This window comes from Aspergillus neoniger (genome assembly GCF_003184625.1).
Source record: "Aspergillus neoniger CBS 115656 unplaced genomic scaffold BO87scaffold_6, whole genome shotgun sequence".
Lineage (NCBI taxonomy): Eukaryota > Fungi > Ascomycota > Eurotiomycetes > Eurotiales > Aspergillaceae > Aspergillus > Aspergillus neoniger.
The window spans coordinates 27,839-53,821 of NW_020291134.1; the positions used below are offsets into that span (position 1 = coordinate 27,839).

Sequence of the window (25,983 nt, forward strand, 5' to 3'; positions counted from 1 at the left end):
ATGTTCAAACAATCCTATGGGATTTTACTAGTTCTTCATAGTAACTACACTACATCAAGCGACATGTCGCACAAGCTAGTTGTTGCTGCCCTGTGTGCGGGCCTTTGCCTCACCAGTGTGGTCCTCGGAATGGCTTGTTACGCTTTCGTGAAATACATCAATAGAAGGTACATCAAACTGAAGTGTCCTGTGGCACAAGATTCTTTCCCCCTTCTTTATACCAGTATAGTACCACTTGGAGGCTTTCCAAGAGGAATACAGCTAACTCAATATGAACCTATGTATATAGATGGCCAGCTCCAGCCCCACAGAGGGCTTACACGCCCCGAACTCTAGATGAAGTCCTGAGACTAAACGCAAGGCCCTCATTGGGCAGTGATTTTCCCTTGCGGGATTTCGAAGCAGACAATGTGCCTCCTGCAAATATGGTATAAGTAGGGATCAACTGGGGATGGGGTAATGTATACACATAATGCCAAGACATAGCTGGACGTTAACTGACTAGTTAGACACTAGCAAATAATCCCTAATAATAATCTATAAGAACTACTCTGTCTACCTAGATAGCCCCAATGCACCCTGAAATTACCAGTAGATATGAAATAGTAGAAACATAGAATATGGTTATTGACATCCTCAAAGTACGCGGTCGGAGTTAAGTTAGACCACGCCGAGCTGCGACCCATAACGGGTATAATTGCAACTACTACTCAACAATCCCTTTTCCATTCTCTATCTCGCATCGTCTCGCTTCCACTTCATGACATGATTATATGCAGGTCTACCGCATCAAAAGTCTGTCTTTTGTCTCGTGTATTATGTAGCTACCGTGTCATACATGGACATGATCGTCTACGATCTAGCAAATGGGTGCGACGCGCATTATTCTCCCATAACAGCCATAGCGTCAACATTCCAGTTGGAAACAACGGTTCCATAGCACTCAAGTAGGTTGATAGATATACTGCAGAAGACAATACAGCCTCAGTACTGATAGCGAACTAAGAATAACCCTACCTAACTCTAACTCACTGACAAAACCACCCAATGAGCGCGTTATTATCAACCTTCCTGCAGGCCCAATCTTCAACATACCCCATTCTCTACCATCTGGAGATGCTATCCCCCAGGCAGCTGACAGTGACGAAAATGCACCCACTGCAGAAGCCGAGCGACTGTCACAAATAGCGTCCTTCACGTCCTCGACAATAGTAACAGTTAACTACCGCCTGGGTATTTCCCCAGCCACTCCCAACGAACTAACCCTCAACCAAAACCCATACAAATACCCTACACCCATCCATGACACGCTTGCCGGGTTCGACTGGGTCCTGCAGACCCTTCAGCCCCAGCGCCTAGGAATCCTAGGTATGCACATCGGCGGCTCGCTCGCACTTATGCTTTCCCTCACAGAAGCACGATCCATCCACGCAGTAGCGGCCATTGACCCAATTTGCAACTGGACATCGCTTGATGAGCATTGCATTCAACAACCGCCCTCCAATGATGCTGATGGAAATGTCCCAAGCAGCAGCAGTAGCAGAAAAGGCCCCCGCGGAGGAGGAACTGCGCCCCACGACCTTATTCCTCTTCTTAAAGCAAGAAAGGAATACTTTTCCACTCCCGAGAGATATTTCGACGCATTTGCGTCGCCATTGCTATTTCTTCGCTCGCCAGGGAAGAATGTTCCTCGTTTCTTTCCGGAGTATCTTACCGGCCCGGAGTACCCGATCCCTGTTTTGAAGGCGAGAGAAAGTGTATCCACGGAGGATGATCTCATCGATTATTTCTGGGACGTGTATATCGGGGAAGAGGATAGCATGAGTGAGTCAGAGTCTACGGGCAGTGAGACGAAACGAAGTCCTCCTCGTCGGCGAAAGGCGCTCTCCCGATGGCCTCCTTTCGGTCTCGATTACGGGAATAGTGGTCCGGCGTGGCAGAGTCCTAGCCATGGGGTTAAGCGGCTGGAAATGGAACTCCCTTGGGTGAGAATATTTACTCAAGCTGTGCCTGAATCTGAGGACCAAAACGGCAACTCGGAAGGGAGGCAGCACAAAGGGTCCTCTACAAAGAGAAATAAAACGCCCAGTGTGTTGTTACAGCAGGCCCATGACATGGTCGATGTCATGCGAAGATCTTGCTTTTGGGGGCGTGAAAAGGGATACAGCGAGAGGAGAGTGACTCTCACTCGGTACTCGCAGGATGAAAGGGAATTGGCGGGCCTCTGGTTACGGGAAAAGACGTCGGATTGAAGACGTAGTATACTCCTTGCTACGCTGGATATATAGGGCGATAAAATATGCCATTGATTGTTTTTAACGTTGAAAAAAAAAAAAAAAAAAAAAAAACAAAGGAAAACTAGGAAAAGGAAACAAAAAGGAAGCCTCATTCTTCAATCATAAGTTTGTCGTCGGCCTCATCAGCCAGAATTGAGGCCTCCAGGGCCGCGATCTTCTCCTTCCTCTTTAGCTCCTCCTCCTCCTTCTTGATGGCGGCTCGGAGGCGGGCAATCTCCTTCTTCTTTAGATCCATATATTAGAATATGCTTATATTGACTTTATCTTTTTAAGGCGAGTTGATATTACCTTCTCCGCGGCGGACATCTTCGTGATGTCTCTCTGCTCTTTGGCAGGCTTCTTCGGCTTCTCAACCCGGGCACGTTTGCGGGGACCAGCCCCAGAGAAACTCCCCGCGAGGAAAACGGCGTTGTGAAAGATGGCCTATGCACGCCGCCAAGATTAGTATCATATCTTATAATGTAGTTCATATTCTTGAATAGATAAGACATACTTGGGTAGGACGCTCCATCGTTGTTAATAAGGACTTAGTTTCTTGGAGGGAGGGGAAGGATGTGATTGTTACAACAAAAAAACTATGTCCGACTACGGGCTACGACGATCTTTTATACTCTTGGATTTGCAACTAACACAACGATATCAGTGACTATTCTTCTAATAGCACAATAGAAAATCGAACAATGCATTGTGTTACAAACTATTGAGTATTGTTAGCATTTGACTTGTGTTGGTGGATCCTATTCTATTGCTCATAGTGGTTCCCTATTGTTGACCATTGGGAACAGACGAGGTTGGCTATGAGGCTTTGGAACTCATTCATCATCCTCCTCATCGTCGTCGGTGTAGTCGTTGTTGTCGCCCTCCTCTTGCGGGTCGTCGTCATCATCATCATCAGCATCATTATACATGGACTTGTAATAGCCATCCCTCTCCCATTCTTTCGCCTTCGGATTACTCCCAAAACCCTCAATGCCCAATTTTCTGAGACCCATATTCACCTGTCAAGCACCGTTAGCCATCTGAATGTTTGTAACACGCTAGTTTTCATTTATTGCAGGGTGTGACGGAAAGGGGTACGTATCCCACTCACGTCAAACTCCACAACCAAGTTGACAATCTCATCCATTTGGAATACGTAATTAGCGCCATTGAGGAAATCGACACCAATAGGCGCCGAGAAACCGTTTTTTCGGATCAATTGAAAATGGGTTAGCTGCCCATTCACGGTGTTCGTGATCATGAAACCCCGTAGTTCTTGCGCGTCTAATATCACCTCAGCTCCCGGGAAGCGGTAATTCGTGTCATGATCATCAGCCCAATCGGGTCGGCCACCACCGTGATCATCGACTTCTTCCACAATCACCAACGATCCCGGAATTTTTGCCCCTAGAAGGATGCTCGGCCCGCTGGCTCGAATCAATTCCAGGCCTCGGATGGTAACCACCTGGTCGCCAAAATCTGCAAATGCCGAAACTCCGATCTTTATCAAATCGGGTGGGATCTTGACGGTTTGTCGATAGTTGGTCTCCGGCCACATGGTATTATGATAGTACTGCAATGCACGTCCGCCAAAGTCCATGAATGATGCGAATGGGCCTCTGGACTTGTGTATCACAGCCTCTCTTATCCATCGGTTGGTCTCCCAAAGTCGGATCGTTATGTCGAAAAGCCGACTGCATCGGAGTGTACATGTACTGTGATATAGCAGTCGCCAGTCAACATCCCTATTCTGATGCTCCTTCACGAGATAGCTTAAAAATCCACGTTCTCCATTGATATCGAATCGCGTTTTCCAGAATTTCTGTTGATGAAAGAGCATACCCATGGATCGTGATGCAAGACGGCTATTAAGGTAATCCCGCGTTGATAGATAATCTCCAAGTAACTCGATTAGCTCGACAGGAAGCCGCCTAAAGCAGTCAGTTGCATTGCAACTTCTCTTGAGCTTGTTCTGGATTTCAGCTGCGCATTCAGGCTGTTCTCGCTTGGATTGTAGAAGGTGTATCAGGAGAGGTGCCTGATACGGCTCGATACCATCCATGTAACGAATATACGACGAAGCACCTATGAGTTGGACCTGTATCAGCCTGAAGAATGGAAATTGGTCAATGTGCTCCCCCCCCTAGGTCAATGAAATGTTGTGCAAGGGAGTTAGGCAGGCAAACCATATCCAGCCGGAAATGGAAGTCTTTTCAGTACATCATAAAGGGCACTATAATCAACATTGTCCCCTGCGAAATGCTGTGCCAACCTCTGCCAACATATCTCATGGAAGAAATATATATTTCGTGGCCAACACGGCAGGTCAGACACCGTGCAGAAATCGCTCCCGGTGGTGTCCCAGCGGTTTTCGGGGTCTATGGGGACCTTGAGAGGGTCGGAATTTTTTCTGTAGCCGATGCCACTCAACTTGATAGAACCAGCAGCCTGATAGACTGTAGTTGTTCGTCGAACGGTAGTCAGTATGATGTATCCCCATGAAATCCCAATCCCGCCATTTACTTACGGGCTCGATAGGGGGCACGCCACACGCCCTTGTTGTCGTATAAAAAGTCCCCACAAAGTATGCATTGTGTGCCGTTGAGATAATAATCAGGCTTCATTGGCATGTTAGGCTGCAAGCCTCGTGGGGGATGCCAACGTGGACGGGACATGATTTGATGTGCTGTAATCTTAGGAAGTACAATGTCTCTTTCTGTTGTTGGGTGGCTCTGTAGAGGAAATACTCTTAAGGCCCTAGGTCAGTTCGGATGTGCAATCCTCCGTATAGATCATAATTGAGTCAGGGCAAGCGGCGCGATATTCCGGTCACTCACATCGATCCCTTGGTAGATCTGACCTTTGGGCCCGGTTATTTGGGTTTTGGACCCCCATCTGGGCCACTGAAATGTATCTAATGGAGGGCATTAAACGGAGGACTGGTTGCGCTACCCGAAAACCACTTCGCCTGGCTCCTCGTCTGCGTCGCAGACATTTCTTAACTTCTGAAGCAGCGGGTTCGTAATGTGAAGTAGTTGGAGTATGTCGTTATTGTCAGTTAGGACATTCGAGCTATCCCTCCAATAAGACCAAATACATTGCTTCGCATTACCCCAAACCACTGCTAATTAGCAATGTATACACGAATGCTTGGGTTTGTTGTAGCCCTCTCTGTCACAGTAGAGACCACTCATATCGGTTCACAGGCGCGTAGATTAAGTTAATCATTGTTTTCCACGCTCTTTCCAATCGAAGCCCCTGCTAGTGATAAATTGCAGTTGATATAAACCACCAAGGTCGGATATAATGAAGCCTTTCCCTTTATGTATGTTGTTATTATTCCTTCGTGGCAGATAAAGAAACTGAAAACCTAGTACAGATGATTGATATGGCCATTTTGTAACTCTGGTACATACTCTGCTAACTTTCTCTTAAGTATCCTTAGCCCATTTCCTCCCTGCACAGAATTTGCGATTACAAGCTTGCTGGTGGGAGGCTTCGCATTCTGAATCAGCTAAGCCTCTATTGGCAGTACTTGCTCTATTTCCCGTCCAAGTAGGCATGGTATGGGACTTACTTGAATTGGTTTTCATATGGTACGGGCTTATAGAGAACCTTCAAATGCTATATTTCTCCAGAAGCGGATGTCTCTTGTGCTGTTTGAATATCGCAGGCATAGAGAGTATGTTTCTCATCCCACTTACATATCCGTGGTCCCCATTACACGGTGGTATCCACCACTGAAGCATACCAAAGAAGGAACAACATGAAGGTGACCTCTCTGTATAACATCGACCCAATACCGGAGCTCTCTGCTCCCGGACAAGCCGGAAAGAGGGTGCCCCAGTTCGGTCCAGCCGAACAGGGGGGAAACTGACACAGACGTGACAAGCGACGACACCAAGCCCGTAGTCATGGTAAAGGAAAAAGAAGTATGTCCCAAGTGCCAGCCCCATTTGCCGTAGCAAAGCAGGAACAACTACCTCAGTAATTGTTCCCTCGACCCTCAATCGTGCTCTTTTTCAAACGAAGGATACTCTGAATCCGATAAGCATCGGCACTCAAATCCAACACCGTAGCACCGGGAGCCCAATCCCTACGGTCGGTAAGCAGGGTATTTCCATTTATAGGCAAATAGAAAAACCGAACTCGTGTACCAACTGCAGCGATTCCGTACATGGTCTGCACGGTTGTTGCATTGCTCCTAATGGTCACCATATTGTCCTGAAGCTCTTGACGGACCGAATTCCATTTGAGAGTGGTCGGCTCCGTCATGGTCGGCCGCTTGGCTTCAACCACGATGACCTTATCTAGGACGTTGTTCCTGACATGGCTTACAGATACGTTAGCCCTTCTGTTCGAATTGCCGGGGTCGACAAGCGCTTCCCTTTCAAGAGCAAAATCGGGGGTCCCGAAGCAATGAGCGAGGATGTTCAACCATGCGTGGTCAACTACCTCCTCGTAAGCCCCCTGACTTATTGCAATTTGCGTTAGATACGCCTGAATGGCAGGACACTGGTCGTATGTCAGGAGGTACGGAAGGGCCTGGGCGGTCCGCTGAGCGTGCTGAGCGTTCTGCATGATGATTCGTCTGTACTATAGAGAGCCAGCTCTCGTTTCGAGATCTTATCGTCTTTTTTTGTGCTGAAACTGCTAAAAAAGATTGCAAAGTAGTCGAATCTGGAGAGAAGAACGGACTTTAGATTACTCGTTCTCTCTATATATACTTGAAGTCACATAGTAATTCACTCCCAGTTCTACTTTCAGTGTTTCTGATTCAAGATACTACTACGAAATACCCACTCATAACACATAAAACACATGAGAAGCCGACATGTCATTCAAGTAAACCAAGGATTACAGTTTAAATCAGCTGCACAATGTCTTCTCCACAACGGGGGGTCTATCGAAAGAACAGTTAAGTCGTAACACTCGCTATTGATAAACGAGTGTCTCCTTGATGCGTCTGTGTGTGACTACGCTACAGGATCCATCACAATCATACCTTCTCAAGGTGCCGCAAAACGAGGTAGAGAAGGGTTCGATTTTATGAGGCGAGTGGCCGCGTAGGTAGCAGAGATGTTAGAAGATCTTGTGGTGCCTGGCTACAACTATGAACAGTGCTCTAACATACATCTCTAAGCCACCTGAAAGATCCATACCTATGAGAGTGTCGTACTGTGTTATGCATAATTTCTTGGGCCTAAGAAGCGACCGAGCGATCTAATGGACGAGAGAGAGATGGATGAGTGTTATATGTTAACCGGTGATGTTAATTGTTGACGCTTAGGGCTTGATCATATCATCCTACGAATGTAGCACCCCTTGCTGGAAAGCACAGACGTGTAGATGTTCTTTACGTACACTGTAGAGACTGTCTGCTGATAGCTTTTTGAGACGACTTGGAACAAGAGTAAATACAGACAGAAATGGGCCCACGCATTCGGTTATTGCCTATACAACTTCACGTTCATTCAGTAGCTGCGCTCGCCGACGGGTCATCCATGTCAAGTGACGCCTCGACATCATCCTCCGGCACGGGACGCAGAACCTCCAGAGACAACTGAGGATCTTTCGAGTAAACCCGCAAGCCAACCACACAGACGGCATTCCATGGATCGCTATTGGCATCGCCTTCGCCGGCGCTGCTAACGGATTTGACTGGTGTGCGGATTTCTTCAACTGGCTCTTCGTCAGAAGACATATCGAGTTCAGAGTCAAATTCGAATCCCTCCAGGAATTCAGCGTTTGCAGCATGATCTGAAGAAGGCTTCTTGACCCGGACGGATAGAGAAGTCTTGCTTTTGCTTCGAACGCAGTGGTCCGGGACATGACCGTCCTCAAGTGAGACAGAAGGTATAGAGGCTTTCCCAGGGAGCTTAAGTTCGTTGACGGGTGGTTGCACGGGCCCATCGGGAACAACTTCCTCAGACGGGCTGTCTTCCCTGATAAGTTGTTGCTGTTTTTTGCCATATTTAGTAGCGAGTCTTGCATCGAGTCTCTTATGTCTGGCTTCGAGCTTCCTCGCCCGGACCCACTCTTTCTGCAATCTCTCCTTAGTCTCTTCTCTCTGTTTCCTGCGTTCAGCTGCTTTTCGCCGGTCTTCGCGTTCTTGTCGTGCTCGTTTCTCCTTTTCGGTTTCGTGAACGATACCCTTTGCGTGCGCTAGGTCGTAGGAAAGGCCGATTTGAAGTAGTTTGCTGCGCCGAGTGGGAGCTAGTCGACGGACGACTTCTTCGACAGGGAGCTTCTCTTTGTTTCGGTATGCTGTGACTTTCATGAGGACGTGGTAGCGTCCGGCTTCGAGGTCGACTTCGACATTAACGGATCGCCACATTAGCTCGTTGCCGTGGCTGCGAACGAAGTAGTCGTCTTCGCCTTCTTTCTGGAGTCGGAATTTGAGGTCGAAGTCGTATTCGCCGGATAGACCTTTGTAGTATCGTTCGTCGAGCTTGGGGGTATGGTTAGTTGAGTTAGGAGGGTTGAGGTTATGGGTTGTGCGCACCTGGGAGAGAACGATCACGGCAGGTCCAGCTGTCTTCACATCTAGTACAAACTTTGTGCTGTGGTACGTTGCCGACCATGGGACATTCAGGCTCGTCCATTGCTGGGTCACGGTCCAGTCGTCGTTGAAAAGACGGATTCGGTCGAAGTGTTGGTATTTCTTGAGGAGGTCATCGTAGGAAATCCAGAAGAACTTGTGATTGTGAGTATAGCTTCGAATGAGGAATGTGGGTGACCTACGCCGTCATTGCCAAACCTGTGTCCCAGTTTCTCCATCCATTCTGGTGTCCATTGCTCGGAGCCATCGCTCCACGCTCCTGTCCATTCCTTTTTACCCCAGGGGTTTCTGGATCGTGTAAGCTATCTTTCTATTGTAGAAAAGTGCTTATACGTACCTTAGCCGTAGCAAACGCTGACCATCAACTTCCCTCGCTTCCATAATCGAGTATGAATGGTTCTCACAGATCCCTTTCCTATCTCTCGGAGGCCCAGTATATTCCGGCTCCAGCCAGTTGGCAAATATGCCCGTGCCGCAGCCGAAGAGAAACTCCTGATTGACGTGCATGAGCTCTTCTTTCCAAAACCGGTCCTTATCCAGAATGTTGCTGGTGAGTACGTCAGATGTCACACCCCCGGTGAGGTCCTCGAGCGCCTCCCTGGAAATTGTTAGCGTTTGAGTGAAATAGGTATCTGGGACTGTTTTACCCAACAAACCCGCCTTCAATGGCGGAATAGTCGCCATGAGCTTTAGCATAAGCCTTTTCCAGCAACGGCAGCCAGGTCTCATTTTCATCTGCGCATTGAGCGAAATAAAGAGCCCGCGACCCAGTCTGCCAAACTTTACGATACTCTTCCTCTGTATCGATTCGATTGATATCATCCCAGATTGATCGTTCCTCTACAGACTCGTCGTAATCGGCGGCACGAAGATAAAGTTTGTCATCCACGATGCATTGCTGCCATTCACCGTCTAGGAGGAGATTAGCGTTTTAATGCCCTTCAATCCGGACAATAGCTCACCTCTGTAGAACAAGAACCCATACACTCCAATTTTCTCATTGCGAGCGACACAGATCTTCTCGATCAACCCTTGTTTGTTGCCCATGGTACACAGCGCAGCCATGAACCAACAGTCGCCATCGCGACCTTGACGAACGTCCGAGGCAGTGGGCCCGTTAATGTAGAATTCCGGTTTCTCGAATATTTCCTTCGGAAGATAACTCCATCAGCAAGTGTCTCATCTCATGGACCATACTCTCGAGCCAAGATATCGTTACCGTTACTCTCTTGACGCCCCGTGGAAGCATCTCTAGGTTCTCCTCATCCAAACCTTCTAAATAATTCCTCCTCCGGCATTTCAAGTCGACCTCGATGTCGAAGTGGGGATCGGTGTACTTCTGATTCAATCGCTCACATTCCCTTGCAATACGCTCCACAGCGCGCTGACACTCCGCCCGAGCCTGCTCATACGACTTTGAGGCATGTTGTCCCTGGACTACACCCGAGGGCGTCCTGGCAGCTTTGTTGCGCGCATACGGATTGTCTGGTAGAACTGTATGAACCAAACCTGGAAATTTGGAATTAAAGCCATTCCAGAACTGCTGCATTGTTTCCTGTGGTGGCTGGGTTGGCCTTTTGCGCATGCGACTCTCTGATCGTGAGGAAGGAGGAGGGGTATAGACCAAGTCTTGATGGTCGTCGCAGTCCATGATTAGAGTTATTTATTATATGAGCGGCGAGAATAAAAAGACACTCTTTGGTAGTTGAATAATTAACCGGACGAGGGAATATGAACACGAAGAGGATAACTACCAATGCTTCAACTCATGCTTGCATTTTCAGCGCACACGCCCCGCCTTAATAGTCAGGAGTCCTCGAGGACCCCTCGTGTCTCTATCCGAGGCTGAGCAAATCATAGTTAACCTGCTTGACCCTGGTAAGCATCAAAGCGCCCCTAAAGCACCGCCAATAACGTTAGCCAATAGGCATACTTGATTCTCACTGCTTTTGCCGCCGCCGGGGGGTAGCTAGCCTTGCGCGATATAGCCATATGTGATCAGCTGGCAGCTGAGGGATCAGCGGAGTCGCATGCACGTTTATGCACGCTTTTCATGGTGAAACAGACTACAGCCGTTCGTGTTGGCAGACTGCTGTGTGGTATGGGCTGAGACTCTGCTTGTAAGCATCTTATGCTTGAAACCCTGTTACTGAAAAGCCACGGATTTGATAGATGCCGTGCTTACGGGCCAAAAGAGTCAGACACACTGGCGTCAACTCACATTCAGCTAGATTGTCGCTATCAGTGGTTATTATTAATAGAAGAGTCAAGCGCTTGCATGCAAAATATGAGGGGTCCCTCCAGCGGTAAAGTAAGCGCTCGGACACGGGATCATCGGTTCGGCTGGCTCTCCTAACTCCTTGGGTTGGAGAGGCATCTCCACCTTCGCGATTGAGGAAGAAAAGGTAAATTCCGAGGCTGCTGAGGTCGTTGCAAGGTGTGAAGGAAATAGAAGTCCGAGCCGTGGCCGGATAGGACCGAGTCTTGGTACACCACGTGGATGTCATGGGGCCAGGACCAGGGGAAGAGAAAATACGAGCCGCAAGGCTGCCTCATATTTCGGGAGTTGATGGATGTCACACCCATAATATTGCTATTAAAAGAATGCTATTTTTCTTTTGGCAGTTACTCATTTATGGGTATGTACGCATAACTCAAAAACACTCCTTGTAATATCCAGTATCCTGATCTCGTCCCTTCCAGACCACTCCGCAAGCAACGCCATGAATAAAAGAACACATACAAACAGAAGGAAAACCTAGGGCATCACAAAAGATATAAAAATAGAGATACTGGGAGAAGTGCAGGCACTGAGCCTGTAAAAAAAACCTGGTCGGACCTGAATAACGTCCATTGCATCTGCCGCATTTGTCCACATGATACGTACACCAACACTAATGGATGATGCGCAAGGTAGACCGGCTAGTTGAAGCCATTCCTACGGGCACGTCCTGAGTAGTAGGCACTGCCGTTCCGGAAGTAGGGATGCATGCAGGCCTGCTTGGCAGAAATTCGTCGTGCAGGATCATACTCGAGAAGAGCATCGAGGAGGTCCAGACCATCCTCTTCAAGGTCAGGAACGAGTGCACGGGTTTCATCACGTTTCCACTTAGGGAAAGTGGGTTTGAAGTCGGGGAAAGAGGTGACGCCGGGCCAGATGGCTTCATCCGGGGTACCGAGGAGACTGTGATCCAGGGAGGTTAGATGTTGGGCTGTTCGCACGAGAAAAGAAGGGAAGCATACCGGAAGATCTTGAAGATCTCGTCGATCTCCGAATCACCAGGGAACAAAGGCTTGCGAGTGCACATCTCCGCGAAAATGGCACCACAGGACCACATGTCTACGCCGGTCGAGTACTGACGACCACCCAAGAGAATCTCAGGGGAGCGGTACCAAAGGGTGACAACCTGAGGAAGGTCAATAACACGTTACCATGAGACAGGTCTGATACGTTGTAGAAATACCTCATGGGTGTAGGTTCTCAGGGGAACACCAAAAGCTCTAGCCAATCCAAAGTCCGCCAGCTTAAGATTGCCATCACGGTCAATCAGGAGGTTCTGGGGCTTGAGATCACGGTGTAGAATACGGTGGCTGTGGCAGTAACGAATACCCTCCACTAGCTGAGCCATGAACTTCTTGACCATGGCATCGCCAAGACCCATGTTCTTGCTCAAAGCAGAGCCTTCCGGAAGAGCTTTGCCTCGGCCACCTTCGCTGACAGGAAGAGCCTCCATATACTTCTTGAGGTCGAGATCGAGGAATTCGAAGACGAGATATAGCTTGTGGCCATCGGCATGCACAATGTTCAGGAGTCGCACAATGTTGGGATCGCTCATCTCCTTGAGTAGGGAAATTTCACGGATGGCTGTGCTAGGAACGCCTTCATCCTCCGCCTCTAGTCGAATCTTCTTGAGGGCGACAATCCGATTGGGATGGGTGAGCTCGCGAGCCTTGTAGACAACGCCATAGGTTCCTACAACAAGCAGATTTGAGTCAGTCTCGGATCCAAATAGAGGGAGGACGATCGGATAAGAGTCGGATCAAGAGAAAGTACAATTGTTATCGGCCTTGAGGTGGACGTACCTTCTCCAATCTTCTCGATCTTCTGGTAGTTCTCCATGATGAAATATGTCGCCGATTTCCTTGCTTCCTCACAAAATCACTTTAATCTGATATATCCGGATAATTGAACTGAGCGTACACAGCGTGTTGTCCTGTCTACCAGCACGCGGGGTACAGGAAACAAAGGAGGCTGCACGACGACGGCGTTGGGTTGCCGGGGAAGAACAGAAGGCGTCAAGCAGAATGCGAGGAGTTTGGGGGCACAATGGAGTTGACAGCAAGCGAGGCAGGAGTCGATTCCCAAATAAGAAGCAGACTCAAGGGTCCAAAGAGCGAAACCAGCCTCGTCCCGAGCGTGACTTACCTTAAACTTACCTGGAATGGGCTATGAAATCTGAAGCAGTTCAACTTGGAGTCTTTTCATCCCTGCTGGTGGGGAGCCCAAGGCGGTCAGCAACGGCCGTACACAAACAAACCCGCGCGTCCCAAGGCGGTGAGCGCGTGGACAGCTGACCCTTTTTTTGTTGGTTGCCGCCAGTGGCTTTTTTTTTTTACCGCTTCAAGTTGGAAGTTTGGAACGAGCCCGCCGGATGGCAAACTTTCATTCTTTCCTCACGATCAAAGTTATCCAGATCGGTTCATCCACCTACAGGAAGGCGGAGTCTCTGGGCTTTCACGTAGATATGCAATAGTCTGGACAAGTCTACGTGGACTAACACTACTACTGCGGCTGTCTATTGACTTATGAGTTGTCAGCTGCATAGTTTATCCTAATGCCGCATATCAAGGATTTGAACGCCCATGAGCGTCCCCCAGAGGGCATCAAGCAGCGTTATAAGCAATACCAGAAGTCCACGCTTACGGAGATAGAGTCTGACGACAATATCATCGATCTGCAGTCCTTGGACCCTCAAAATCTCCCAGAGGAAATCTCCTTAACGCAATGGATTTCCAGCGCAGATTTTGAGCCTGTATTTGACCAATTCCTCGGCACGAACCAGGATCTGCGGGGTGCTCGGCCTGCTAGGGATGTCCCTGTTTTCAGCCATCGTGCTATTTCCGGTTAGCATTATTGCCCCATGGCACTCCATTGTAGAAAACCTCTGTTGACATGCTGTAGGTCTGCAAGTGATTCCCTCGTTGCTTCCACCCGCAGTTCAGGTCGAGTTGTTATCTCGTCTGTTCCACCGGGATTTGTCTAACCCCCGGCATCAAACCAACCTTCATCTGCACTATGATATCACCTATCCTAGTGCGGTGAACGAGGTTGAAGCGGTCTCGGCCGATATTAGTCCAGTAGGCGCTTATCCTCCGTCTTTCTTTGGAGATGATCCAGCCCGTGCCATAGAGCCTAAAGATCCAAATGTGCACAAACCACTTACTGTCCAGAGCATACTGAACAGAAAGCTACGCTGGATTACTCTAGGTGGCCAATATGATTGGACCGCCAAGGTGTACCCGTCGGAGCGCCCTCCCGAATTCCCCAGGGATATTGCAAAGCTCTTGCATGCGATGTTCCCTGCCACTGAAGCTCAGGCTGCTATTCTCAATGTCTACTCTGCTGGCGACCACCTCAGTCCCCATCGCGACGTCAGTGAGGATTGTGATGTAGGCTTGATCAGTGTCAGCTTTGGTTGCGATGGCCTCTTTTTAATCAGTCATGACGATGGCGAAAATTGTGAGATTATTCGCCTTCGCTCCGGGGATGCGGTGTACATGGATGGCACCTCACGTTTTGCCTGGCATGCAGTACCGAAGATTGTGCCGAACACCTGCCCTGAGTGGCTTGCTAATTGGCCATCAAGCCCGCATGATGGTGCAGCTACCCAGTATGATGCTTGGAGAGGGTGGATGTCGGGCAAGAGAGTTAACCTCAACGTTCGACAAATGGAATCTGCGAAGCCTCATGATTGAATCCGAAGCAAAGTCTTACAAAGCGCAACTGTGATGGGCTCGACCAGGTGCAGCATAGCTTTGAATATATGCGACGAGCGACCATGGGCAGCTTATCAAGCTGCGCAGTTCTTCAAAGCCAATGGAGGGATGGACGGCACTATTCTATACCGCAGGAGCAAGGAACTAGTGCATCTATTCTTTCGAGGTTTATCTTCTCCAATACTCATGCATATTGAGTGTGGGAAGTACGCCAATGCTCTCTGGAAATAGGAGCTTTTACCCAAGACACGTGGGTTAAGAGTCGGGAACCCTGCTGTCGGCAGGGTGGTATAGCTGGTGAGATAGAACCTTGGTCCAGCAGGCTGGCTTGGGTATTTACTGTTCGATGTAGCATATAGACCATATAGAAGGTCGTATATAGTCATGCCCAGAATTGTGACATTTTGAAATACCCGAAATGCGGAATGCATATTCCGCAGCAGCATCTTACAATATAGCGGGGTAGCAAATGCCTGTCAGCTTGGCATTCCATCCATCCATCCATCTGCCAGCATTCATTCAAGCCCATCTCTATCTCTCCCAACCAATGCAGAATCTCCAAATGTGGCCGCTCCGTATCTCCTTCCTATCTGATTGATAGAATAAGTCTGAACACTATCTGTCTCCGGGCCTCAAACAAACTAACTAGTCCCCCAAGGAAGGACGATAAGCAAGATATACTCCGCGCCATTGGTTCCACTTCCTGCAATCCCCCGCCTTCATATGATTGACGAATAGAAGGGATAGGTAAGACAACGGGATGATCATCCCACCGAACGCATTGATAAGATCCCCTGGTCCACCCCTCTTCCATCACCGCCCAACTCCTCAACACACACTCCTCCCAACAACAACAAGAACAACAACCCCTACGATTTTCAAAATGGCCCTCACACCCTGGGAACAAACCGCAGCAACCAAACGGCAATCCGTCCTCGCCGCCATCCCCGAGAAATGGCGCATCAAGGGCCCCATCCCCTCTCCGACAGAGCAGCGCGACGTAACAGGCCCCTACATCCAGCAGTTCCTATCTCCGCGCGAGATTGAAATCACCGAAACAGATGCCGTAGGAATCACAGAGCGCACCACAACGGGTCAGTGGACGGCTGTGGAGATTACCGAGGCGTTCTGCCATCGCGCAGCGTTGGCGCATCAACTTGTACATTTCCCATACACAAGGAGTGCTAGTATTCTCTCGTCGACTAAACAAGAAATAGGTATACTGCCTACACGAGATCTTCTTCGACGCCGCGCTCGAAACTGCCCGTGTGCTCGACGATCACTACACCAAAACTGGAAAACCACTCGGTCCTCTCCATGGCCTGCCCGTCAGTCTGAAGGATCAATTCCATGTAAAGGGCGTGGAAACGACAATGGGTTACGTCGGATGGATCAACACCTTCCAAGGCAAGACGGATGATCCGCGCTATCTCATTCACGAAAGTGAGCTCGTTAAAGAGCTCCGCGCTGCCGGGGCAGTACTTTATTGCAAGACCAGCGTCCCCATGACGTTGATGTCAGGTGAAACTATGAACAATATCATAACCTACACGCATAACCCCAAGAACAGACTCCTCAGTTCCGGGGGTAGTTCTGGAGGTGAAGGAGCGCTGATTGCTTTGCGGGGGTCACCGGCAGGATTTGGTACGGACATCGGAGGGAGTATCCGTGTTCCTGCGTCGTTTAACGGACTGTATGGGATACGGCCGTCAGTGGGGAGAATGCCGTATGAGGGAGCGGCTAACTCTGGAGATGGACAGAATACAGTGTTGTCGGTTGTAGGGCCGTTGTCTTCGTCGGCGAGAGGGTTGGTCCTGTTGTTCAAGACGGTATTAGGGGCGAAGCCGTGGCTAGGAGACCCCGGTGTGTTGGAGATCCCTTGGAGGGAGGATATCGTAGAAGAGACGAGGAAGCTGGTGCAGGGACAGCCAGGGGGGCTAGCCTTTGGGATCTTTTACGATGATGGGCTGGTAAAACCGCAGCCACCAGTTGAAAGGGCCATGCGCATCGCTGCAGAGACGATCAAGAGTCTAGGACACAAGGTGAGTGCCCTCCTCCTCCTTCTTAGTTGCAACACTGCTAATACTCATCCCAGCTCATCGACTGGCAACCCCCCTCTCACCAAACAGCCGCCTCCATCGCAGTAAGCCCCTCCCCCATATCCAACTACCCACCCAAAACACTTGATATCACTGACAACCATCCCAAGAACCGCGCCTACAACCTCGACGGCGGCGCCGACGTCCTCCAAAACTTCGCCCTATCGAACGAAACAATCCACACCTCCGTAGTAATCGACATCTCGGGATCCCCACAAAAGACCGCACTCGAGATCGCCGCCCTAAACGTCGAGAAGCGCGAATACCAGAAACAGTACCTCGACTACTGGAACAGCACGGCGCAAGTCACAGGGACTGGCCGGCCCGTCGACGCGGTCATTTGTCCGGTGGCGCCGCATGCGGCGTGCATTCCGGGCAAGTATGCGACGATCGGGTATACGGCGTTTATTAATGTGTTGGATTATACGAGTGCCGTTGTGCCGGTGACGTGTGCTGATCGGGGGGTGGATGTTTTGGGGACGGAGGGGAGGGAGTATTTTGGGGAATTGGATAGGAGGACGGAGGGGGAGTGTAAGTTATTTCTTCTTTTTCCGTTTCTTTTTTCTTGGGGTTGTTTGCTGTCGATGAGGTTGGGGCTATGTGCTGACTGGATGTTGCTATCTAGACGATGCGGATGTGTTTGATGGGGCGCCGGCTGGGATTCAGCTCTTTGGAAGACGGCTTCAGGAGGAGAAGATTCTGGTTCTGGCCGAGTATCTTGGTGAGGAAATTAGGAAGGCTAGTGCTTGATCATAGCTAGTAGTGTGGGAATCAGTCAATAGCTCTAATTATATTGAAAGAATTGCGGTGACAACACAGGTTTTGTGAGAACCAAAGAAATATACAACGAAGCCGAAAAATGTACAGTCGCAGGTATCATAGCATCATTATGATTTTACCATCCCTCTAACGGCGTTATTTTTACCAGGACCCCGTCCTTCGGGGTGACTGTTGCGGCTTCACGGAGTATGAGCTCTTTATTGGGATCCTCGAGTTCGAACTGAAATTTCCCAACAAATGTGGCCAGCAAACAAGCCAGCTCAGCTTTGGCAAAGCCCTGCCCAATGCAACTGCGCGGGCCATGTATGAATGTCAGAAATGCGTAGTTGCTGGTGGCACCGCCGGTGTTGGCCTTGCCGGGGCCCAGCCACCGGTCGGGATTGAACTGGTCCGCATCAGGACCCCAAAGGGATTTATCGTGGTTAGTCAGTGCGGGCACAATCTGAATTACCGTATCCTTAGGAACCCTCTGCCCGCCGATTGTGGTGTCTTTATTGGCGATGCGAACAGTGTTCGGTACGGAAGGATGGAAGCGGAAGACTTCCTGGCAGACAGCATGGAGGTAAGGGAGGGAGTCGAGAGTGGCGGCGGATATGGATTCGGGGTTTTCGACCGAAATAGAGGGCAAGTTGGCGCGAATCTCCTCGCGCAGGCGGGTTTGAATGTCAGGATACTTGGAAAGGGCATACACACACCATTGCAGTGCTCCCGAGGTGGTTTCGTGACCGGCTGCGAGGAAGGTCATCATCTGATCGATGAGCTCCTCATCTGTGAAACCGCCGCTCTCTATTGCTACAGAGAGAATGTCCACTGCGTCCGTGGTTTGATGCGCTTTTTCGCCTTCAACTGACTGTCGAGCGTCGTGGATCATTTCTTGTGCAACGTTCCGAATGTAAGCCGCACTTTCTCTGATATAACGGTTGCGCTTGAATGGCAGCTTGTGGACCAGGTGAGGGACGTTGAGAAGGAGTCCAATAACAAAGAGGCCTTTTTCCATGTGCGTGGGGGGTACACTGTTGAGTTTATGGTATGCGGCTGCCAGCTTGTTGGTTGGATTCTGGAGAGAATCAAAATCGCGGTTCATGCCCGCAAGACCAATAATGTCAAGTGTTGCTCTGCTGCTCCAAGATGCTACGCGGATGACGTTGTCTGTCGGGTTAGCACGCTGTTGCAGGTCTGCTTCAATCAATTTCACCATCTCAATGCCCTTTGACCAGAAGATCGGATATAGATTCTTGATGTGGCGATATGAGAACGCAGGCATAAGCAGCTTCCGTTGTTGCTGAACGATACCCAAATCAGTTATAACGTATGTAGATAAGATAAATCAATGGTCATCCGACCCACCTTATGTTCGGCACCCTCTACTAGAAGCACGCCATGTTCCCCAGTGATGCGGCCAAGAGATCGTCGGACGATTTTAGGTTTCTCAAAGTCATAGACTTTCTGGACAAGTATTTCGCTCAAGGCTTTGGGGGTTGTTGCTATCGTTCGCTCGAGGTTTCCCCCCAAGTAGAACCTGATCAAGCCATCGTTCGGTATTTCCTGGTTCCATCGACGCATCCTGTCATAAGGGTTTACCAAGACGAATGAGCCATTGTTTCCGGTGAACCATGCTCGACCCTGCATAGAAGCCACATTAGAGAAGTCTCCATAGTCAGGGAGACCGAGTGAAGAGAGCTTACCGGAGGAGTTGGTATATGCTTGATCGGGGTGAAGTAGACAGGATAGAGCACCAGGCGGTAGAATATTCTCAGGACGAGGGTGACTGCAGAGAGTAGAAGGAAGTCCCGGAATGTCGATCGGAAGTAGGAATATATAGCGATACCGACGTGAATGGTGTTCCACGGTATTCCCGCCATGGTGGGAGCGACCGGATGTCGCTATAAACTGATGTGATGGACACGTGGGAATGAACCAGATGCAAACACGCGAACTGACAGCGAGAATGAACGCTGAGGACAGTAAGATTGGGGTGAAAGAACAATAGTATATAAATACAGAGCGACAGGCAAAGTACTTGACCACTGTTGATGTTGGCGGGACAGCCAGCAGTGAAAGTATCACGACCACTGGCAGCTTTATATACTAGTACATCGTGAGACAAGTGGACCAACGATCACGAGCCGGAGCTTTTCCGTCTGACGGTTCTGACGAAGCTGCGGCGCGATCCAGCCGGCTGGGGCAATAACGGCACCTTGGAGTGCTTGGACACGATGGGCCGACCAGGTGGATAATAGATCATCGGCATAGCGCGGTGCTTATTCGATGAAACTGAGTTGGTGGATGCCTGGATGAGTTTCCACCATCAGCAGCCACAGTGAGCGGCTCCCGATGCAACCCGGGTTGGGGGTTAGAAGCAATGAGAGCCAGGAGGTCGGCATCGGGATTTGATGGGCCGTGACCCTTGGCGAGCCATGGTACTGTGTACATATTGAAGGATAGATGGGCATAAGTAGGGATTAGACTGTCGCAGGCTCGGCAGGGAGAGAGAGACGTCATTAGGAAGAAAAGCTTAGTACTCAAAAGTAACCGTCGCGAGGCTAGAAAATGTTTCATTGGTGAGGCGACACGTGGGTCAGTGCCTCAGGAGCAACTTGCTCAATCAGTAGTAGTACGTAGTATCTTGACTCAACCATTTAGTTTCAAGTAGCACTGCGTAGTATTAGGTACAACCAAGCGACAAGCAAGATGAAGTCGCACCAAGTCAGTGCTGGTGGATTAACATCGCAGTTGCCGGTTTGGGAAAGGCGTGTCACCTGCATGACGGCCGCTATTTTTAATCCCCGACCAACAAATGGTCCGCAATGTTTGCCCAATTCGGAAACCAGCCCCCGTTTCATTCCTTGGAGCCGACATCCCTTTAGTGGGGTGGCTAGTACATATACAGTAGTAGATAGGTGGTTGGATGGATATCGCCAAAACCAAAGCATAGCATGCTCATTATGATTGTGGAACCTTAGTGGACAATAACAGCCAGGCTGGTTATATGCAAACGCAATCTCCATCCCCCATTAACATATCATTATAGTTCTCCTTATCCAGCCATCAACCGGCCATATCTATCCCAGCTTTTCCCAGCTAACTATTCACAGCCGCTCTGGCAGTTTCGAAAATACATACCCGAAAATTTCTCGACTCTTGTACAGATTCTCCACCCGCAACCGTTCGTTGTACAAATGGGCGTTATCACTGGCCTGTCCACACGGCAGGTTCGCCGCCGGCGCAGAGAACTCCTTCTCCAAGAAACGTATCGTCGGGATTGATCCACCCTCCCGGATATAGATGGGCCGCACGCTGGACCCAGACCGTCCTCCCACCGCCGAACTGGACGTTTTCTCCCCGGTAGCCTCGGGGGTTGATGTGCCAGCAGGCTCATCGGTGACAGATGCCCCTGACTTGCTGGCCAGCGTCGAGGATGTTGGCACCGTCGTGCTCAAGGATGATCGCTGACGAGCCGTTTTCTCCGCCGAGGAAGTCGTTGTCGACATGATGATCCGGTCAATGTGAGAGGCCAGGCTATCGCCGGAGTCCTTGCGCTGAAGGCTGGGCCGCTCCTTCGACGGCTTAGGAGTTGTTGACTCTGACGCCTCCCGTTGAATGGGAGGGTATGCATATCTTTGGGGCTTGTTTGTTGGTGACCAGGCAGCGGTGATTGCTTCAGCCAAGGTCTCGAAGATTTCATTGTCGGGATCTCCCAGCCACGGGTCCGATTTGCCCGTGATCTCGACGGTCAGATCGTTCTGCGATTCCAATCGATCAAACTGCTCTTGCACAAACAGAGTCAGGTTCGTGGCCACCTCATCTGCCTCTTGGTTCGGCACCAGTCGAATCGAAAGGCTGGCCTTGGCTTTGCGGGAGATTGTCGTGGTTGCGCTTTTACTGCTTCCAGGTACCTCGACTGCATGGATTGTGAGGGACGGCTCCCTCCAGCGGTGCATGAGCGACTTGATCAGCGCATCACTATCCGCAATTTCGGGATGATGAGGCAGAAGAACGTCAGAGATCGCGGCATAGCGTTGCTTTTCCGCGTCGGTGAGCGGGAGGACCGGCTCTTGGAATCCAGGGAGGTTGATTCGACCCTTGCGACCGACCAAAGTGCCCAGAAGCATGGTGAGGTCTTTCAAAGGCTCATCAAGCAGTGCACTTCCATCAATACCACTGTGAAGATCAGGATGATCACTGGTCACGATAAGGTTGGCATGAACAACGCCACGCAAGCCATAAGTCAGACATGGGTTGTGGTCATCCAGCCAATAACTGTTGGCAAGCAAAATCCAATCTACCGGGCCAATTTGGGACTTGTGTGTACGAACCGTTTCATGAAAGTTCTGCGATCCAGACTCTTCCTCACCTTCGATAAGGAAGACGACATTGCAACGAAGCTCCTTTCTCCGCGCAAGGTCAGCCGCGGCATACAGGGCTGCTAAAATAGGCCCTTTGTTATCCGTCACGCCACGTCCGTACAAAAAGCCATCAATGGAGGTCAGTTGATATGGATCAGTATTCCACTTATCCCTGTTGGCATCCGCTCCAACAACATCATAATGTCCATAGAACAGAATCGTCTTGTCCACCTTATTCGGGGCTGTGGCGTTGAACCGCGCATGCACGATCGGATTCGTATCCGCCCCAGTAGTCAGCAGATTCGTTTTGGCACCTAGGTAAATGCAGTGTCGGCGTAGGAATGCAGCACCTTGGTTGCATTCACCAGCAAATTTCGGACTAGAAGAGACCGTCTTGTATGCGACGAATTTGGCTAGGCAGTTGACCATCTCATCTGTACAATGCAGAATTAGTAAGCGTGATCTATGCTAATCACTCATAATCATACCGTTGTTAATGCGAGGCTGCTCGGGTTGTGCTCGAGACACATCGGTCAAATCCCATATACCGACAGTGTTATCATTTCCTCCACTGGCGTAGATGTACCGATCTTTGAAGCGACCGGCTGAGGATGCCAACATGGTGCCTCCGTGGGCCACCCAGCTACCGATTTCCTCGAACCGGGAATTGAACTTCTACAAACCAATGAGTATCGTATATCCAAGTCATGGCTCAAAGCTCCTACCTTAATGACACCGTTGGAGTCTCCGCACACTGCAACACCGTGAATGATATCAACAGCCCATAGGTCACCTGTGTGCATCGAAATCCTCTTCACCAGTTGATGGGAGTCCAGGTTCCAGATATTCAAGGCGCCCCCTGCCAAACCACAGTAGAGGAATGAGCCCTCGACAGCGATTGAGAGCACCGGATCTCCGTTCTGGAGCTTCGCAATCTGCGAAGGGACAGCATTGTCCTTGGCTTGATCCAAGCGCCAGAGTTTCACAACTCCGTCGCCCGCACCGGTCAGAAGCACCTCCTCAGTGGGTGCTTGTTCAATTAGCCCTCTCACCAGTAGCATGGTGTAAATATAGCCATGGTGTGAAAATAAGCGGTGATGATCCCGCTTGAAGGTGAGAACTTGGCCGCCCGGGTGTACGCCATCTGCGCCCGGGTCCGATCTGGGAGCACGGGAACCATCGGGGCCTTTGGAATCGAAGAATCTGTGTGTCCGTCGGGACAATTGAGCGGCCGAGCGTTGCGTCGAAGCCGCATCCGTTTGTGATATATCACACCACTGTTATTGTCAGTAGGGACCAAACCATCAAATGAAACCAATTAATTACCTGAATGCTGGTATTCTGGCCACCACAGTAGATGGTCTTCAGAGTAGACGAATATGCCACAGCAAAAATGTCACCAACGTCATGGTGGGAATGTATGGAGTAAAGGCGGTCGAAGGTCCTCGTGGACCAAACCTGCGGCTTGTCAACACTGCAGACGCATGAATAAGCATACGGAAGTAGCTACATTGACGATTGAATCACCCCCGCTGGAGAACAGAAGCTCTCCATCCTCGGAAAGAAAAAGATCTAACACGCTTTCTTGATGGGCATGCACCGAAAGGACGAGATCGTATGTTTCCAAAGACCATGCCTATGATGAGTCAGTGGGTGGAGTCCTGCGGTGTCAAGGTACCACGTACGACAATGTCTCCGCCCTGAAGTCCAGCAAAGACGCATTCATTGTCCAAAACCAGGGCTAGGACGGATCGACTGGCTTGGACGCGGTGGCCGATGCCACACTCCGCCGGCAATGCCGCGTGGGCTGAGTCATGAGCGAGATGAGCCGTCACGGAGCGAGGATCGGACTCCCAGACCTTGGTTTGGTCATCGGTATCTGATGAGCTATCAGATTCTACAAGTACTGTGTGTTCCATTGCTCCCGCAATGGAGCCGAAGATCTCAGCTATGCTTTCCTCTTTGGACTGAATTGACAGCTCAGTGGTGGGATTCACGTGATGTGCTGTGATGCGAATATGTGAGGCTTGAATGAATGGGGCGGGTGGATAAGCAGCAAGATATGGGGACGGACAATGAAGAATGCAGAACAGGGCTAATTAGCATCAATGGAGATGGGGAGAAGGAGGAGTGAAGCTGAAGGAAGCAACACGACGTCGATAGAGGTGAAACAACACAATTGCTTCACCTCCAGAGATGTCGTGATCGACCCGGTGAAGGTTGTCCAGGTGGACCAATCACGCGCCAAGGAAATTGCTGGCCCCAGCAAGGTGGGGCGTCCCCAACTGTGGCGGGTGCAAATGTATCGGAACAGAACATCCACTTCAGTTATCTTAAACTCTTTTTCCGACTCACCTGGCTGTGGTTGTGTATAGTTGGGATGCTTCCAGCAACGCCTATCCCTGTGGTCAATGAGCGATGGGATCTTCACCCGGCTTACATGGCATGTTGTTCTGGCCTCTTTGGCCCCCCAGCAGGGATGCAGGACCTTGGACAATGGGAACAGGAATTACTAACCTAGGTTTTAAAAGCAGACGTGCTATCAAAGTCTCAGTATTGCACTGCGACATGATTCATGAATATGCATTCAGCGAGTCCACGTTGGCTTTATTGGTGAAGGCATATGCGTGTCCTGATGAAGGAAGTGGCATTTATAGGAGACTGTCTGAATTAAGGGGTAGAGGTGTGACCACAGCTTGCGACAGACGGACCAGATAGTACATAACGTGGGAGGTCGGGATTTGATAACGCGTCCTGACGCACTTGGTTTATTCAGCGCGCTGACCATCAACGACTGGTTGCGGATGGAGATAAAGAACGAGCTGTCGGAGCCCGTTAATTGGGTCGCCATAATTAAAAGGTGTTCAGCTCTTGACAGGGGTTATGGGAAAACTTTGGCTCATTCTATTGAATTGTGTGAACAAAAGGGAGAAGCGGGAAGTCTCTGGAAAAACAAGCTATTCGATCTTCATCTATGTTTAATATAAAAATACTCTGTAAGTAGCCTTGGGGTATCTACTACCTGGTGGTGGTAGTAGTAAGGACTCGAAGTAGGAAGAGTTGTGTATGGTAAAGAACATAACCATCTATAATACTGTGTTACTGACCGGAAAACCCGTGGACGCTCCTCAGTGGGTGATGCACCAGCCACAGTGGCGGTGCCACAACTAACCAATCACGAGCTGCAACATCACCGCCATTCCTGCCGTCTGTCCTCAGGCACCTACCGTTCCCCTCTTCCTTTCTTCCTTCCCTCCACCCACTATCGGGGACTTCCCTAATCCGGCAATTCAGGTGTTAGTTATGAGCGATAGTTCCACTTCGGACTAAGTAGATACGGGTACCTCCCCTGTCCCTCCTAGTCATGCTTTGATCAAATTTTCCCAAGAAATGCAGCGATGATCCATGCTCTTTTCCTTCCTTTAAGGCTGAGGGGGTCTTCAGGCATCCAACTGGGACTTGTGCTGCCGTCTCTCCCTGCATCCTTCGTCAGGTACACCCCCCAAGGCACCTCCCAAGAAGTAGTTTCCGACTTTCTGACCTCCCACGTCAGTACCCAAGCGCCTCCCCCGCCAATGGAGCGCCCCCTCAGTTGGATCGTGCGGTGACAGCAACACAGTCCCCACGGATCCGTGCAGCCATTCAGATCTAGCAAATCAATCCTTTTTGGCGCATTTGTTGCCTTGTTCCCAGCTTCATCGACACCCAACCGGTTTGCATTGGCAAGGCGGATACTTCCCCCCTGTTCGTTGCTTTATGCCCATCTTAGGCGCCGCCGCCGGTCTTGCGTCCTTTTAGATCCCCCAGCCCCCTCATATTTTTTTTGGTCTCTTGTACCTTCTCTGTACTCTATTTCGCTGCCCTTACCTGTCAGCGTGGAAATCTCCTCTGTGGCGTGGTCATCCGCCTGCATGCTAGCTACT

The 25,983-nt window shown here is 50.0% G+C and overlaps 11 protein-coding genes across 11 annotated transcripts; 3 read left to right on the forward strand and 8 right to left on the reverse strand.

Moving 5' to 3' along the window:
- Window positions 1-764: 764 nt before the first annotated feature.
- On the forward strand, window positions 765-2,299 carry BO87DRAFT_456336 (uncharacterized protein; the record flags this gene model as incomplete). The annotated part of the gene is made up of 2 exons (XM_025628715.1): window positions 765-947; window positions 1,007-2,299. Coding segments are annotated over 2 exons (1,429 nt in total), but the record flags the coding sequence as incomplete, so codon positions are not given.
- Window positions 2,300-2,385: 86 nt separating this feature from the next.
- BO87DRAFT_422876 (uncharacterized protein) lies at window positions 2,386-2,808 on the reverse strand (the record flags this gene model as incomplete). The annotated part of the gene is made up of 3 exons (XM_025627139.1): window positions 2,386-2,520; window positions 2,586-2,720; window positions 2,791-2,808. 3 exons carry the CDS (start codon window positions 2,806-2,808, stop codon window positions 2,386-2,388), a joined length of 288 nt encoding a protein of 95 aa, XP_025482721.1.
- A 307-nt stretch (window positions 2,809-3,115) lies between these two features.
- On the reverse strand, window positions 3,116-4,951 carry BO87DRAFT_328016 (uncharacterized protein; the record flags this gene model as incomplete). Its single annotated transcript, XM_025620204.1, has 4 exons — window positions 3,116-3,295; window positions 3,388-4,361; window positions 4,463-4,732; window positions 4,804-4,951. Coding segments are annotated over 4 exons (1,572 nt in total), but the record flags the coding sequence as incomplete, so codon positions are not given.
- A 1,045-nt stretch (window positions 4,952-5,996) lies between these two features.
- Window positions 5,997-6,857, reverse strand: BO87DRAFT_301208 (uncharacterized protein; the record flags this gene model as incomplete). The annotated part of the gene is made up of 3 exons (XM_025619153.1): window positions 5,997-6,149; window positions 6,254-6,255; window positions 6,281-6,857. The coding sequence occupies 3 exons, from the start codon at window positions 6,855-6,857 to the stop codon at window positions 5,997-5,999; spliced, it is 732 nt and encodes a 243-aa protein (XP_025482723.1).
- An 889-nt stretch (window positions 6,858-7,746) lies between these two features.
- BO87DRAFT_394244 (calpain-like protein) lies at window positions 7,747-10,489 on the reverse strand (the record flags this gene model as incomplete). The annotated part of the gene is made up of 7 exons (XM_025625110.1): window positions 7,747-8,727; window positions 8,782-8,973; window positions 9,021-9,126; window positions 9,176-9,436; window positions 9,486-9,750; window positions 9,801-9,987; window positions 10,058-10,489. 7 exons carry the CDS (start codon window positions 10,487-10,489, stop codon window positions 7,747-7,749), a joined length of 2,424 nt encoding a protein of 807 aa, XP_025482724.1.
- A 969-nt stretch (window positions 10,490-11,458) lies between these two features.
- Window positions 11,459-13,286, reverse strand: nimX (cyclin-dependent serine/threonine-protein kinase CDC28). The gene is made up of 4 exons (XM_025622607.1): window positions 12,922-13,286; window positions 12,303-12,811; window positions 12,082-12,245; window positions 11,459-12,022 (listed from the first exon to the last, which is right to left on the reverse strand). The coding sequence occupies exons 1-4, from the start codon at window positions 12,956-12,958 to the stop codon at window positions 11,761-11,763; spliced, it is 972 nt and encodes a 323-aa protein (XP_025482725.1). The 5' UTR covers window positions 12,959-13,286; the 3' UTR covers window positions 11,459-11,760.
- Window positions 13,287-13,673: 387 nt separating this feature from the next.
- alkB (oxidoreductase, 2OG-Fe(II) oxygenase family) lies at window positions 13,674-14,814 on the forward strand (the record flags this gene model as incomplete). Its single annotated transcript, XM_025619173.1, has 2 exons — window positions 13,674-13,962; window positions 14,021-14,814. The coding sequence occupies 2 exons, from the start codon at window positions 13,674-13,676 to the stop codon at window positions 14,812-14,814; spliced, it is 1,083 nt and encodes a 360-aa protein (XP_025482726.1).
- Window positions 14,815-15,718: 904 nt separating this feature from the next.
- On the forward strand, window positions 15,719-17,684 carry gmdA (putative general amidase GmdA; the record flags this gene model as incomplete). The annotated part of the gene is made up of 5 exons (XM_025619187.1): window positions 15,719-15,994; window positions 16,053-16,877; window positions 16,931-16,978; window positions 17,045-17,465; window positions 17,560-17,684. The coding sequence occupies 5 exons, from the start codon at window positions 15,719-15,721 to the stop codon at window positions 17,682-17,684; spliced, it is 1,695 nt and encodes a 564-aa protein (XP_025482727.1).
- BO87DRAFT_373683 (cytochrome P450) lies at window positions 17,645-18,998 on the reverse strand. Its single transcript, XM_025622608.1, has one exon. It carries the CDS (start codon window positions 18,976-18,978, stop codon window positions 17,830-17,832), a length of 1,149 nt encoding a protein of 382 aa, XP_025482728.1. The 5' UTR covers window positions 18,979-18,998; the 3' UTR covers window positions 17,645-17,829.
- Window positions 18,999-20,803: 1,805 nt separating this feature from the next.
- Window positions 20,804-23,979, reverse strand: BO87DRAFT_422884 (glutamine amidotransferase subunit DUG2; the record flags this gene model as incomplete). The annotated part of the gene is made up of 6 exons (XM_025627140.1): window positions 20,804-22,494; window positions 22,549-22,735; window positions 22,786-23,337; window positions 23,387-23,518; window positions 23,571-23,696; window positions 23,746-23,979. The coding sequence occupies 6 exons, from the start codon at window positions 23,977-23,979 to the stop codon at window positions 20,804-20,806; spliced, it is 2,922 nt and encodes a 973-aa protein (XP_025482729.1).
- A 134-nt stretch (window positions 23,980-24,113) lies between these two features.
- On the reverse strand, window positions 24,114-24,747 carry BO87DRAFT_204435 (uncharacterized protein). Its single transcript, XM_025618574.1, has 2 exons — window positions 24,578-24,747; window positions 24,114-24,462 (listed from the first exon to the last, which is right to left on the reverse strand). Exons 1-2 carry the CDS (start codon window positions 24,628-24,630, stop codon window positions 24,156-24,158), a joined length of 360 nt encoding a protein of 119 aa, XP_025482730.1. The 5' UTR covers window positions 24,631-24,747; the 3' UTR covers window positions 24,114-24,155.
- Window positions 24,748-25,983: the final 1,236 nt, after the last annotated feature.

Coding starts and splice junctions, on each gene's coding strand:
- nimX (XM_025622607.1), bottom strand. CDS start 12,958: ATGGAGAACTACCAGAAGATCGAGAAGATTGGAGAAG. Junction 12,812..12,921: donor GATCGAGAAGATTGGAGAAG/GTACGTCCACCT, acceptor TGCTTGTTGTAG/GAACCTATGGCGTTGTCTAC. Junction 12,023..12,081: donor GAGATCTTCAAGATCTTCCG/GTATGCTTCCCT, acceptor CCTGGATCACAG/TCTCCTCGGTACCCCGGATG.
- BO87DRAFT_373683 (XM_025622608.1), bottom strand. CDS start 18,978: ATGCCTGCGTTCTCATATCGCCACATCAAGAATCTATATCCGATCTTC.
- BO87DRAFT_204435 (XM_025618574.1), bottom strand. CDS start 24,630: ATGTCGCAGTGCAATACTGAGACTTTGATAGCACGTCTGCTTTTAAAA. Junction 24,463..24,577: donor CGTCTGCTTTTAAAACCTAG/GTTAGTAATTCC, acceptor CATTGACCACAG/GGATAGGCGTTGCTGGAAGC.